The 14,037-nt window shown below is 47.6% G+C and overlaps 1 protein-coding gene across 1 annotated transcript in view; it reads left to right on the top strand.

Annotated features, from left to right (window-relative positions):
• The window catches only part of plxnc1 (plexin C1), a 270,507-nt gene that overhangs the window by 145,965 nt on the left and 110,505 nt on the right, over positions 1–14,037 (top strand). Inside the window, exons 18-21 of the mRNA XM_070896776.1 lie at positions 4,146–4,251; positions 5,938–6,039; positions 12,851–12,960; positions 13,096–13,155. Of these exons, the coding sequence (XP_070752877.1) occupies positions 4,146–4,251; positions 5,938–6,039; positions 12,851–12,960; positions 13,096–13,155 (378 nt within the window). The remainder of the gene's footprint in view (positions 1–4,145; positions 4,252–5,937; positions 6,040–12,850; positions 12,961–13,095; positions 13,156–14,037) is intronic.

The following is a 14,037-nucleotide window of genomic DNA, read 5'->3' as shown; positions in this document are numbered from 1 at the left end:
CTCCAAAGTCCCTTTGTTCCTCTACAAGTCCCTTGTTAGCCCTCCCCAAATGCATTACCTCACACTTCTCCAGATTGAATTCCATTTGCCACTGTTCTGCCCACCTGACTAGCTCATTGATATCTTCCTGCAGTCCGCAATTTTCTTCTCGTTATCAACCACTCAGCCTATTTTAGTATCATCGGCAAACTTCTTAATCATACCCATAACATTCAAGTCTAAATCATTGATATATATACCACAAAAAACAAGGGACCCAGTACTGAGCCCTGTGGAACCCCACTGGAAACATCCTTCCAGTCACAAAAACATCCATCAACCATTACCCTTTGCTTCCTGCCTCTGAGCCAATTTTGGACTGAACTTGCCACTTTGCCCTGGATCCCATGGGCTTTTACTTTTGTGACCAGTCTGCCATGTGAGACCTTATCAAAAGCCTTGTTAAAATCCATATACACTACATCATAAGCACTGCCCTCATCGACCCTCCTGGTTACCTCCTCAAAACATTCAATCAAGTTAGTCAGACACGACCTTCCCTTAACAAATCCATGCTGACTGTCCCTGATTCATCCGTGCCTTTCTAAATGAAGATTTATCCTGTTGCTCAGAATTTTCTCCAATAATTTTCCCACCACCGAGGTTAAGCTGACTGGCCTGTAATTACTCGGTCTATCCCTTTCTCCCTTTTTAAACAAAGGTACAACATTAGCAGTCCTCCAGTCCTCTGGCACCGCACCTTTAGCCAGAGAAGATTGGAAAATGATGGTCAGAGCCTCTGCTATTTCCTCTTTTGCTTCTCTTAATAGCCTGGGATACATTTCATCCGGGCCTGGGGATTTATCCACTTTCAAAGCTGCTAAACCCCTTAATACTTCCTCTCTCACTGTGTTTAATTCATCTAATATTTCACACACCTCCTCCCTGATTGCACGTCTGCACCAACCCTCTCTTTTGTGAAAACAGACGCAAAGTATTCATTACCCACATCTTCTGCCTCCACACACACATTACCTTTATGGTCTCCAATAGGTGTTCCTCTTTCTTTAGTTTCCTCTTGCTCTTAATATATTTATAAAACATTTTTGGGTTTTCCTTGATTTTACTTGTCAATATTATTTCATGCTCTCTCTTTGCTTTCCTAATTTCCTGTTTAATTGCACCCCTGCACTTTCTATACCCCTAGAAACATAGAAACATAGAAAATAGGTGCAGGAGCAGGCCATTCAGCCCTTCTAGCCTGCACCGCCATTCAATGAGTTCATGGCTGAACATGAAACTTCAGTACCCCCTTCCTGCTTTCTCGCCATAACCCTTGATCCCCCGAGTAGTAAGGACTTCATCTAACTCCCTTTTGAATATATTTAGTGAATTGGCCTCAACTACTTTCTGTGGTAGAGAATTCCACAGGTTCACCACTCTCTGGGTGAAGAAGTTTCTCCTCATCTCGGTCCTAAATGGCTTACCCCTTATCCTCAGACTGTGACCCCTGGTTCTGGACTTCCCCAACATTGGGAACATTCTTTCTGCATCTAACCTGTCTAAACCCGTCAGAATTTTAAACGTTTCTATGAGGTCCCCTCTCATTCTTCTGAACTCCAGTGAATACAAGCCCAATTGATCCAATCTTTCTTGATAGGTCAGTCCCGCCATCCCGGGAATCAGTCTGGTGAACCTTCGCTGCACTCCCTCAATAGCAAGAATGTCCTTCCTCAAGTTAGGAGACCAAAACTGTACACAATACTCCAGGTGTGGCCTCACCAAGGCCCTGTACAACTGTAGCAACACCTCCCTGCCCCTGTATTCAAATCCCCTCGCTATGAAGGCCAACATGCCATTTGCTTTCTTAACCGCCTGCTGTACCTGCATGCCAACCTTCAATGACTGATGTACCATGACACCCAGGTCTCGTTGCACCTTCCCTTTTCCTAATCTGTCACCATTCAGATAATAGTCTGTCTCTCTGTTTTTACCACCAAAGTGGATAACCTCACATTTATCCACATTATACTTCATCTGCCATGCCCTCTAGGGTTTCTGCAGTTTTGAGCCCTCGGTATCTGTCATAAGTTTTCCTTTTTTTCTTTATCCTACCCTGTATGCCTGTTGACATCCAGGGGGCTCCAGATTTGTTAGTCCCACCCTTTTTCTTTAAGGGAACATACTTGCTCTGAACCCTCAGGATCTCCTCCTTGAATGCCTCCCACTGCTCTGACACTGATTTACCTTCAAGTAGCTGTTTCCAGTCCACTTTGGCTACAACACCTCTCAGCTTGGGCTTTTCCCCAATTGAGAACTTTTATTCCTGGTCTATCCTTAGTCCTTTTCCATACCCTTCCCCTCCCCGCTTCCCCTCTCTTCTCCTTCCCCTCTCCTCTCCCTCCCATCCCCTTCCCCTCCCCCCTTCTCCTCCCCCCTTGCCCACCCCTCCCCCTTCCCTTCCTCTCCCCCTTCCCTTACCCCCTCCCCCTTGCCCCCTTCCCTTACCCCCTCCTCCCCTTCCCTTCTCCTCCCCCTTCCCTTACCCCTTTCCCCTCCCCCTTCCCCCTTTCCCTCTCCCCCTTCCCCTCCCCCCCTTCCCCTCCCCCATTCCCTTCCCCCCCTTTCCCTCCCCCCTTCCATGACCCTAAATCTAACTGAATTATGATCACTAGCACCAGAATGCTCTCTCTGAATCCCCTGCCACCTGCCCAGCTTCATTACCCAAAACTAAATCCAATGGGGAGAGACTGCTTCCATTTGCAGGAGGGCCACAGGATGAAGGTCATTAGTAAAATAACCAGGAGGGTGATGAGAATCTTTGAATGCAGCGAGTTATGATCTGGATGCACTGCCTGAAAGGGTGGAGGAAACAGATTCAATCAGAACTTTCAAAGGGGAATTGGATGAATACTTGAATAGGAAAACATTGTGGGGCTGTGGGGAAAGAGCGGGGAGTGGGACTGATTGGAGAGCTCTGTCACAGAGCCTGCACAGGCACGATGGACCCAATGGCCTCCTTCTGTGCTGTAAGATTCTATGATATAATTTTGATAGAAAGCTGTTCTGCTAAATATATTTTTTGCACAAATACAAAGTTTAATTTATGTCACTGAAGGTAATGGAAATAAAGCTGATTTGAACTTTCCAGCCACATAAGCAGAGAGCGAGTGTAGGTAGATAAAACTACAGAACAGGACTGTGGCATTGTGGGTTTTATGAATGGGGCAGAGAGTGAGGAGAGAATGGCAAATATGTGTAAAACCTTGGTTAGGCCACAGTTAGAGGACGGTTGTACCATGGGACTAGCAGGATGGTAGAAGGTGAACAGGATGGTCTTTGTTCCTCCAGCAATTCCTATCGTCCCATATGTGCCGTTTTGGGCGACCTGCTACACAACGGACATGAAAGCCGCAAGGGCCGATTTGGATTTTTAATTGACCAATCGGGGGGAACGCACTGGTCAGTCACCTGTCCTCGCGGTGAAGAGGCCCCTCCCCTTCCCTCTCCCCCCTTCCCCTCCCCCCTTCCCCCTCACTCTCCCACATTCCTCCTTCCCCTCTCACATTCCTCTTCACCTCCTCCTTCCCCTTCACCCCTTCCCCTCCTGCAATTTCCCCCTCCCCCTTCCCCTTCCCTGTTACCCTCCCACTTCCCCTTTTCTCTTCCCTTTCCCATTTCCAGCCCCGGGAATAAAACCTGCACCTTTCCCAGCCCCGGGAAAGGATACTGCACCAGTCCCAGCCCCGGGAAAGGTTACTGCACCATTCCCAGCCCCGGGAATAAAGCCTGCACCATTCCCAGCCCCGGGAATAAAGCCTGCACCATTCCCAGCCCCGGGAAAGGATACTGCACCATTCCCAGCCCCGGGAAAGGATACTGCACCCTTCCCAGCCCCGGGAAAGGATACTGTACCTTACCCAGCCCTGGGAAAGGATACTGCTACCATTCCCAGCCCCGGGAATAAAGCCTGCACCATTCCCAGCCCCGGGAAAGGATACTGCACCAGTATTGAGTGGAATCAAGGTAATGTCACTGGTGGTTAAAATGAAACTATTTACTGCCAGTGACCAGTCGTGACCTCACACTCGATACAAATTCCAGCCTCATTTGCTGTAGTACAGTGTAAGAGTACAAAATGTATTAACATTGTGTTTTCTACTTAGGTGAAGATTGGAAAATATAGACAAACTTTAAAAAACCAGTCTACCAGAAAATCTTATTACGTGATACTAATTGTGATACCGGTTATGCTGGTGATTTTCATTAGTAGTAAGTATTTAATATAGATTTTGTTCAATTTTAAAAGCATTTCTACAGAATAACAGATCTTGCTTGGTGCTGCTCACGTGAAATAATTCCTTTGTTAGCTGCATTAATTGTCTCTCTTTGTCTCCCAATTAAGAACATAACATAAGAAATAGGAGCAGGAGTAGGCCATTTGTCCCATCAAGCCATTCAATAAGATCATGGCTGATCTTCGACCTCAACTCCACTTGCCCGCACTATCCCCATATCCCTCGATTCCCTTAATATCTAAAAATCTATCGATCTCTGTCTTGAATATACTCAACGACCGAATGACTAAAAACCCATCTGGTTCACTAATGGGTTATGAACCTTTCCTTAATACTGGGGTCACTCTGACAAACTAATCACCAACTATCGAATCATGCTCTAGATGTTTCATTCATCCAGCATCACTTGATGAACATCCCACCCACCCATTCCCCCCTCTCCATCCCTACCACCCCTCCATGAGGGGGAACCAGTGGATGTGGTGGATTTGGATTTTCAGAAGGCATTCGATAAGGTGCCACACAAGAGGTTAATAAACAAGATTAGGGCTTATGGGATTGGGGGAAATATATTAGCATAGAGTGAGGATTGATTAACGAACAGAAAACAGAGAGTAGGAATAAACGGGTAATTTTTGGGTTGGCAGGCTGTAACTAGTGGGGTGCCACGAGGATCAGTGCTGGGGCCCCAGCTATTCACAATCTATATTAATGTTTTCGATGAGGGGACCAAATGTAATATATCCAGGTTTGCTGATGATACAAAGCTAGGTGGGAATGTAAGTTGTGAGGAGGATGCAAAGAGGTTTCAAGGGGATATAGACAGGCTAAGTGAGTGGGCAAGAACATGGCAAATGGAATATAATAAATGTGAAGTTATTCACTTTGGTAGGAAAAATAGAAAAGCAAAGTATTTTTTAAAGGGAGAGAGATTGGGAAATGTTGGTGTTCAGAGAGACCTGGGTGTCCTTGTACACCAATCACTGAAAGTTAACATGCAGGTACAGCAAGCAATTGAGAAAGCAAATGGTATGTTGGCCTTTATTATAGGAGGATTTGAGTATAAGAGTAAAGACGTCTTACTGTAATTATATAGGGCCCTGGTGAGACCACACCTGGAGTACTGCGCACTGTTCTGGTCTCCTTACCTAAGGAAGGATATACTTGCCATAGAGGGAGTTTTGTGTTTTATTTATTCGTTTACAGGATGTAGGCGTCGCTGCCAAGGCCGGCATTTATTGCCTATCCCTAAATGCCCTTGAGAAGGTGGTGATGAACTGTCTTCTTGAACCGCTGCAGTCTGTGGGGTGAAGATGCTCCCACAGTGCTGACTTTGTCGTAGCGGTTTGGTACAACTGAGTGGCTCGCTGGGCCATTTCAGAGGGCAGTTGAGAGTCAACCACATTGCTGTGCGTCTGGAGTCACATATAGGCCAGACCGGGTAAGGACGGCAGGTTTCTGGCTCAGTGATAGAGTCTGGTTTTAGTATAATTTAGATATGTACCATTTATTATTGGTAAATAAATGGAGTTTGGGTCTATGTAGACCCTTCACTCGGTATGGTTATATTCCTGATTTTCGGAAGCAGTCCTGCAGTAGTTGATTATTCTGATGTGCTTTTGTTTGGTTCACAATTGATGAAATTATTCTGTGCCTTTAGTTTATTGTTGGGCAACCAGTCGCAAGGCCAAGCAGTTCTCGCAGAGCCTAAACTCCCAAATGGAACTCTTGGAAAGCCAATTCCGAAATCAAATTCGAGAAGGTAACGAGCAACAAATGCTTAACCTCACCAGTTTTGCTGTTATATTTGGCAATATACAATCTGTGGTAGCAACGACAACACAGGACAGCACTGCAACTCTGACTACCACCTTCATCCTCCTCAGCCTGCACTACACTCGCAGCCATGGCAATTCTTGGATTTGACGGGAAAATTTGGGCCCCACATCCCAAGGGTAGAACAACGCAAGGTTTTGTATGTTCCTTTTGTATACAAAGGGATTAACGCCTGCTTCACTTGTAGGTAAAGGACGGCCATTTTGTTCCCTTTCCTGATATGGCGGGCGGCGCACTTCCAGCCAGAAAGATGCAGGTGCTTCGTGCCCACCATATTAGAGGCATGGTAGGCCAATTAGTGCCTGAAAAACAGCTCAATTTATAGGCCTATGTGTGTTCCATTGCTTGTGTTCAACTCTGGACCAAAGAATCTCACAACAAACATGAGGAACACCAAAACAGATGATAAGATCTCTCCAGATACAAAATGAGTGAGGCCTGACTCAAGGTCTATGTGGCCCAAATGAATGTAACGCCCCACCCCCAGCCTGCTCCCCCATCCCAGGGTATGACAATAGGAGGAGTTGAGTTAGAAAAGCACACTACTATACATCCTCGGATCATACTTCCTGCGTATAGTGTTTTGGACAACAGTCCGAATACAAACAATGTATGGGCCTATGCTGGGCCGGGCAATCACTGAGAATTGAATCCCTGGGCCTATAAAGGTTGTCCATCACCCACACAACAAACATGTGGGAGATAGACCAGTCAGAATGGAAAATGAACTGCCTCTCTGGGACCTCAATGTTCCAAGTCGTCTGGAGCACTTACCTGGTCTTCCCCTCTTTCACGATTCATTGACATCGTAACCCCAGGGTGAGTAGGTCAATCCACAAAGAACAACAAATTACCCCAGCAAAATTGTCACTCTACTTATGAAGAATCTAGGGTACTAGAACACGAGGCTAGAAGTTATGCTACAGTTATACATGGGTTAGACCACACCTGGATTACTGTGTTCAGTTCTGGGCACCACAGCTTAGAAAGGATGTTTTGGAGGGAATGCTGTGTAGGGTTACATGAATGATACCCGGTCTCCAAGGGTTAAATTACGAGGTGATTTGGACCAAGTTTTCAGGATATTAAGGTGAACTAATGGGGTAGATAGAGAGAAACTAATCCTGCTGGTTGGGGAGTCTCAGATTGGGGGACAGAGCCTCAAATTTCGAGCCAGACCTTTCAGGAGTGAAGGTAGGAAATACTTCTACACGCAACAGGTGGTAGAAGTTTGGAACTCTCTTCTGCAAACAGCAATTGATGCTAGATCAATTATTGATTTTAAATCGGAGATTGATAGAGTTTTGTTAAGGATAGGGTCCAAAGGCGGGTATATGGATCAGACATGATCTCATTGGTGGAACAGGCTCGAGGGGCTGAATGGCCACCTCCTGTCCCTATCTTCCTATGTACGTAGGACCCTCAATATCTTACCCAACCCAACCCTGGCGACTATCATTAAAAGTCTTGGCCTCAATCAGCATTCAGCCCCAAACTCTCATGCACAAGGTCGAAAAGCCCCTCAATGCCAATGTGTTCTTCCGGTAGTGCCACCTGACCAAACTGTACAGTGACATCTCGAAATAGATGTACATACATACAATTTCAGAGTAAAATCAAAGTGTATTTAGCATTTATATGGATCGCAGGCATAAGCAAAAGCAAATCTCATCAAAGCTTGACAATATCTTGTAAATGCATTATAGTTTTCGAGTTATGCTTCCGTGCTGCCAGCATGTGATTGCAATCATCTTACAGGGTCTGAAGATGTATCTAGGTGTGTTCCTGCTATGGCTATCTGCTTCTGCATCTTCCACCTTCCGTAAACTGGAACTGATCCAAAACTCTGCTGTCCATATCCTAACAGGCACCAAGTCCCATTCACTCATTGTCCCTGTGCTCGCTGACCTGTATTGGATCCCGATCCAGCAGCACCTCTCTTTTTAGGTCGTCATCCTTATTTTCAAATCGCTCCATGGCCTCGCCCTCCCTATCCCTGTAACCGCCTCCAGTCCTACAACCCTCCGAGTTCTCTGCGCTCGGGCCTCTTGTGCATCCCCAATTTTAATCGCTCCGCCAATGACGGCCGTGCCTTCAGCTGCCTGGGTCCCAAGCTCTGGAATTTCCTCCCTAAACCTCGCCACCTTCTGCCTTTCCTCCTTTAAGATGCTCCTTCAAACATGTAGCTCGGCGTCAAATGTTTTTGATAAGCTCCTGTGAGGCGCCTTGGGATGTTTTACTCTGTTAAAGACGCTATATAAATACAAGTTGTTGTGATTAGCGATGCTCCAAGGGAACACTGCGGATAGGTGGGTAGATGGACTGATGGTCTCCTGCCTGGTGATCGTGCTATGTTACTCTAATTCCCGGTGCGGCAAGCAAAGTGACCCCGATGATATGAGCAAGGAGATGCACTTCACGTCAGAAGCTGTTGGACTTAATCATATTACAATAATATTTAATACGCTTCGCTTGTACCATAAAATCATTTATAAATGAATCACAGCCATGAATTGAAAGGATATATCACCTTAAGTGAGATACCAAACCCTTTCCCCTTAACCCTAAACTGCACTGGGATTAATCTGATTGTCAAATAAACATTTATGTTATTGACTCTGCATTTATACTGCAATCAGTTTTCACAATGTTAGTCTGGAGTAAAGACCAGACCTAACGTGTGATGTAAATGAAGAATGATCAGAGAATTAATGAGCAGCCAAGTGCCGCACTTTGCAATATTGGGCAGTGTCACAGCAGTGGGGCTGGCAGGGACATGCTGAGCAAGGCCATTTATCAAACCATGCTGTCCCGCTCTGGGAGCTGGTTACACTGTAATATTAGAGAGGTTCGGGAGGGGGGGTTACAGGGTAATATTGTGGGGGGGGGGTTACAGGGTAATATTGTGGGGGGGGGTTACAGGGTAATATTGTGGAGAGGTTACAGGGTAATATTGTGGGGGAGGGGGGAGTTACAGGGTAATATTGTGGAGAAGTTACAGGGTAATATTGTGGGGGAGGGGGGAGTTACAGGGTAATATTGTGGGGGGGGTTACAGGGTAATATTGTGGGGGGGGAGTTACAGGGTAATATTGTGGGGGGGGTTACAGGGTAATATTGTGGGGGGGGTTACAGGGTAATATTGTGGGGTGGTTACAGGGGAATATTGTGGGGGGGTTACAGGGGAATATTGTGGGGGGGGTTACAGGGTAATATTGTGGGGGGGGGGAGTTACAGGGGAATATTGTGGGGGGGGTTACAGGGTAATATTGTGGGGGGGGGAGTTACAGGGGAATATTGTGGGGGGGGCTACAGGGTAATATTGTGGGGGGGGGAGTTACAGGGGAATATTGTGGGGGGGTTTACAGGGTAATATTGTGGGGGGGGGGAGTTACAGGGGAATATTGTGGGGGGGGGAGTTACAGGGGAATATTGTGGGGGGAGGAGTTACAGGGGAATATTGTGGGGGGGGTTACAGGGTAATATTTTGAGGGGGTTACCGGGGAATATTGTGGGGTGGTTACAGGGTAATATTGTGGGGGGGGTTACAGGGGAATATTGTGGGGGGGTTACAGGGTAATATTTTGAGGGGGTTACAGGGGAATATTGTGGGGGGGGGTGGTTACAGGGTAATATTGTGGGGGGGGTTACAGGGTAATATTGTGGGGGGGGGTTGTTACAGGGTATATTGTGGGGGGGGGTTACAGGGTAATATTGTGGGCGGGTTACAGGGTAATATTGTGGGGGGGTTACAGGGTAATATTGTGGGGGGGGAGTTACAGGGTAATATTGTGGGGGGGGAGTTACAGGGGAATATTGTGGGGGGGTTACAGGGTAATATTGTGGGGGGGGAGTTACAGGGGAATATTGTGGGGTGGTTACAGGGGAATATTGTGGGGGGGGTGGTTACAGGGTAATATTGTGGGGTGGGTTACAGGGGAATATTGTGGGGGGGGGAGTTACAGGGGAATATTGTGGGGTGGTTACAGGGGAATATTGTGGGGGGGGTTACAGGGTAATATTGTGGGGGGGGTTACAGGGGAATATTGTGGGGGGGGTTACAGGGGAATATTGTGGGGGGGGTTACAGGGGAATATTGTGGGGGGGGTTACAGGGTAATATTGTGGGGGGGTTACAGGGGAATATTGTGGGGGGGGTTACAGGGGAATATTGTGGGGGGGTTACAGGGTAATATTGTGGGGGGGTTACAGGGTAATATTGTGGGGGGGGTTACAGGGGAATATTGTGGGGGGGGTTACAGGGTAATATTGTGGGGGGGTTACAGGGGAATATTGTGGGGGGGGTTACAGGGTAATATTGTGGGGGGGTTACAGGGTAATATTGTGGGGGGGTTACCGGGGAATATTGTGGGGGGGTTACCGGGGAATATTGTGGGGGGGGTTACAGGGTAATATTGTGGGGGGGTTACAGGGTAATATTGTGGAGAGGTTGCAGGGTAATATTGTGGGGGGGTTACAGGGTAATATTGTGGGGGGGTTACAGGGGAATATTGTGGGGGGGGGTTACAGGGGAATATTGTGGGGTGGTTACAGGGTAATATTGTGGGGGGGGTTACAGGGTAATATTGTGGAGAGGTTGCAGTGTAATATTGTGGGGGGGGTTACAGGGGAATATTGTGGGGGGGGGTTACAGGGGAATATTGTGGGGGGGGTTACAGGGTAATATTGTGGAGAGGTTGCAGGGTAATATTGTGGGGGGGGTTACAGGGGAATATTGTGGGGTGGTTACAGGGTAATATTGTGGGGGGGTTACAGGGGAATATTGTGGGGGGGGGTTACAGGGGAATATTTTGAGGGGGTTACCGGGGAATATTGTGGGGGGGGGGGTGGTTACAGGGTAATATTGTGGGGGGGGTTACAGGGTAATATTGTGGGGGGGGGTTACAGGGGAATATTGTGGGGGGGTTACAGGGGAATATTGTGGGGCGGTTACAGGGGAATATTGTGGGGGGGTTACAGGGCAATATTGTGGGGGGGGGTTACAGGGGAATATTTTGAGGGGGTTACCGGGGAATATTGTGGGGGGGGGGGTGGTTACAGGGTAATATTGTGGGGGGGGTTACAGGGTAATATTGTGGGGGGGGGTACAGGGGAATATTGTGGGGGGGTTACAGGGGAATATTGTGGGGCGGTTACAGGGGAATATTGTGGGGGGGTTACAGGGCAATATTGTGGGGGGGTTTACAGGAAAATATTGTGGGGGGGTTACAGGGGAATATTGTGGGGGGGTTACAGGGTAATATTGTGGGGGGGGGGTTACAGGGGAATATTGTGGGGGGGGGGTTACAGGGGAATATTGTGGGGGGGTTACAGGGGAATATTGTGGGGGGGTTACAGGAAAATATTGTGGGGGGGTTACAGGGGAATATTGTGGGGGGGTTACAGGGTAATATTGTGGGGGGGGGTTACAGGGGAATATTGTGGGGGGGGGTTACAGGGGAATATTGTGGGGCGGTTACAGGGTAATATTGTGGGGGGGTTACAGGGGAATATTGTGGGGGGGTTACAGGGTAATATTGTGGGGGGGGTTACAGGGTAATATTGTGGGGGGGGTTACAGGGGAATATTGTGGGGGGGTTACAGGGGAATATTGTGGGGTGGTTACAGGGTAATATTGTGGGGGGGGTTACAGGGGAATATTGTGGGGGGGGTTACAGGGGAATATTGTGGGGGGGTTACAGGGTAATATTGTGGGGGGGAAGGTAATATTGTGGGGGGGTTACAGGGGAATATTGTGGGGTGGTAACAGGGGAATATTGTGGGGGGTTACCGGGGAATATTGTGGGGGGGGGGGTTACAGGGGAATATTGTGGGGGGGTTACAGGGGAATATTGTGGGGGGGTTACAGGGTAATATTGTGGGGGGGTTACAGGGGAATATTGTGGGGGGGTTACAGGGGAATATTGTGGGGGGGTTACAGGGGAATATTGTGGGGGGGTTACAGGGGAATATTGTGGTGGGGGTTACAGGAAAATATTGTGGGGGGGGGTTACAGGAAAATATTGTGGCGGGGTTACAGGGTAATATTGTGGGGGGGGGTTACAGGGGAATATTGTGGGGGGGGGTTACAGGAAAATATTGTGGGGGGGGGTTACAGGAAAATATTGTGGGGGGGTTACCGGGTAATATTGTGGGGGGGGGTTACAGGGGAATATTGTGGGGGGGGGTTACAGGGTAATATTGTGGGGGGGTTACAGGGTAATATTGTGGGGGGGGTTACAGGGTAATATTGTGGGGGGGTTACAGGGGAATATTGTGGGGGGGGTTACAGGGGAATATTGTGGGGGGGTTACAGGGGAATATTGTGGGGGGGTTACAGGGTAATATTGTGGGGGGGTTACAGGGTAATATTGTGGGGGGGGGTTACAGGGGAATATTGTGGGGGGGGGTTACAGGGGAATATTGTGGGGGGGGGTTACAGGGTAATATTGTGGGGGGGGGTTACAGGGGAATATTGTGGGGGGGGGGTTACAGGGTAATATTGTGGGGGGGAAGGTAATATTGTGGGGGGAGGGTTACAGGGGAATATTGTTGGGTTACAGGGTGATTTTGTGGAGAATGGGGGGGAATTGCAGATAATATTGGAGGGGACCGAGGGTTTATCCTCTGTTTTGGGGAATTGTGATCAACCTGATGAAGTTTAGACTGATGGGGAAATTTCCTCCACTGACTGTCTCAAGGTTTAAAGTTTTGAAGCAGTTAAATTCTGTTTTTGAAGGTTTTGTTGAGCTTCAGACTGAGGGATCTGATATGCATTTACTCCACGATTATGGCAGTATCCCTTTCCTGGATTACAAGCATTTTGCTGCACGAACATTCTTTCCTGAGGTAAGATATAACCTTATCTTATTCAGCATGTTACATAATGAAACTATGACTGAATGATTTCAGTCCAAGGTTTTTAGTTGTGCATGTGTACCTTACCCTGGGTTTACACTTTGTCCTTGTTTATGCTTTCTCTAGTCAGGAATGGGAGCAGGTGCGCCGAACTTTGTCAGAGATCCGATCGTCACTGCATCTCAGGTACAATTTGTACAGATATCAGCATTCATTGCTTTGGGAAACTATGGCTTAGAATTAGTGTTGGCGATATATGAGCACAATGGGGGTGAGTGGTCATATCATAAAATTATAGAATGGTTACAGCACGGAAGGCCATTCGGCCTGTCGAGCCCGTGCCGGCTCTCTGCAAGAGCACCTCAGCCAGTCCCACTGCCCCACCCTTTCCCCGTAGCGCTGTGATTTTTTTTCCTTCAGATACTTAACTAACTCACTTTTAAAAGATAAAATTGAGTCTGCCTCCGCTACCCTCTCAAGCCGTGTATTCCAGATCCTAACCACTCGCTGTGTGAAAAGGCTTTTCCTCATGTCGCCTTTGGTTCATTTTGTCAATCACTTTAAATCTGTGCCCTCTGGTTCTCGACCCTTCCACCAATGGAAACAGTTTCTCTCGATCTACTCTGTCCAGACCCCTCATGATTTTGAACACCTCGATTAAATCTCCTCTCAATCTTCTCTGCTCCAAGGAGAACAACCCCAGCTTCTCCAGTCTATCCACGTCACTGAAGTCCCTCATCCCTGGAATCATTCTCGTAAATCTTTTCTGCTCCCTCTCTAAGGCCTTCACATCCTTCCTAAAGTGTGGTGTCCAGAATTGGACACAATACACCAATAGGGCCGAACCAGTGTTTTATACAGGTTCATTATAATTTCCACACTTTTGTACTCTGTGAAGCCCAGCATTTCGTAAGCCTTTTTAACCGCTCTTTCAACCTGCCCTGCCACCTCAACAATTTGTGCACACATACCCCCGGGTCTCTCTGTTCTTGCATCTCCTTTAGGATTGTACCATTTAGTTTATATGTCCGCTTTTCATTCTTTCGACCAAAATGCATCAGTTCACAC

This window comes from Pristiophorus japonicus, chromosome 13, assembly GCF_044704955.1.
Source record: "Pristiophorus japonicus isolate sPriJap1 chromosome 13, sPriJap1.hap1, whole genome shotgun sequence".
NCBI lineage: Eukaryota > Metazoa > Chordata > Chondrichthyes > Pristiophoridae > Pristiophorus > Pristiophorus japonicus.
This window is presented reverse-complemented; position numbering and strand designations above follow the sequence as displayed.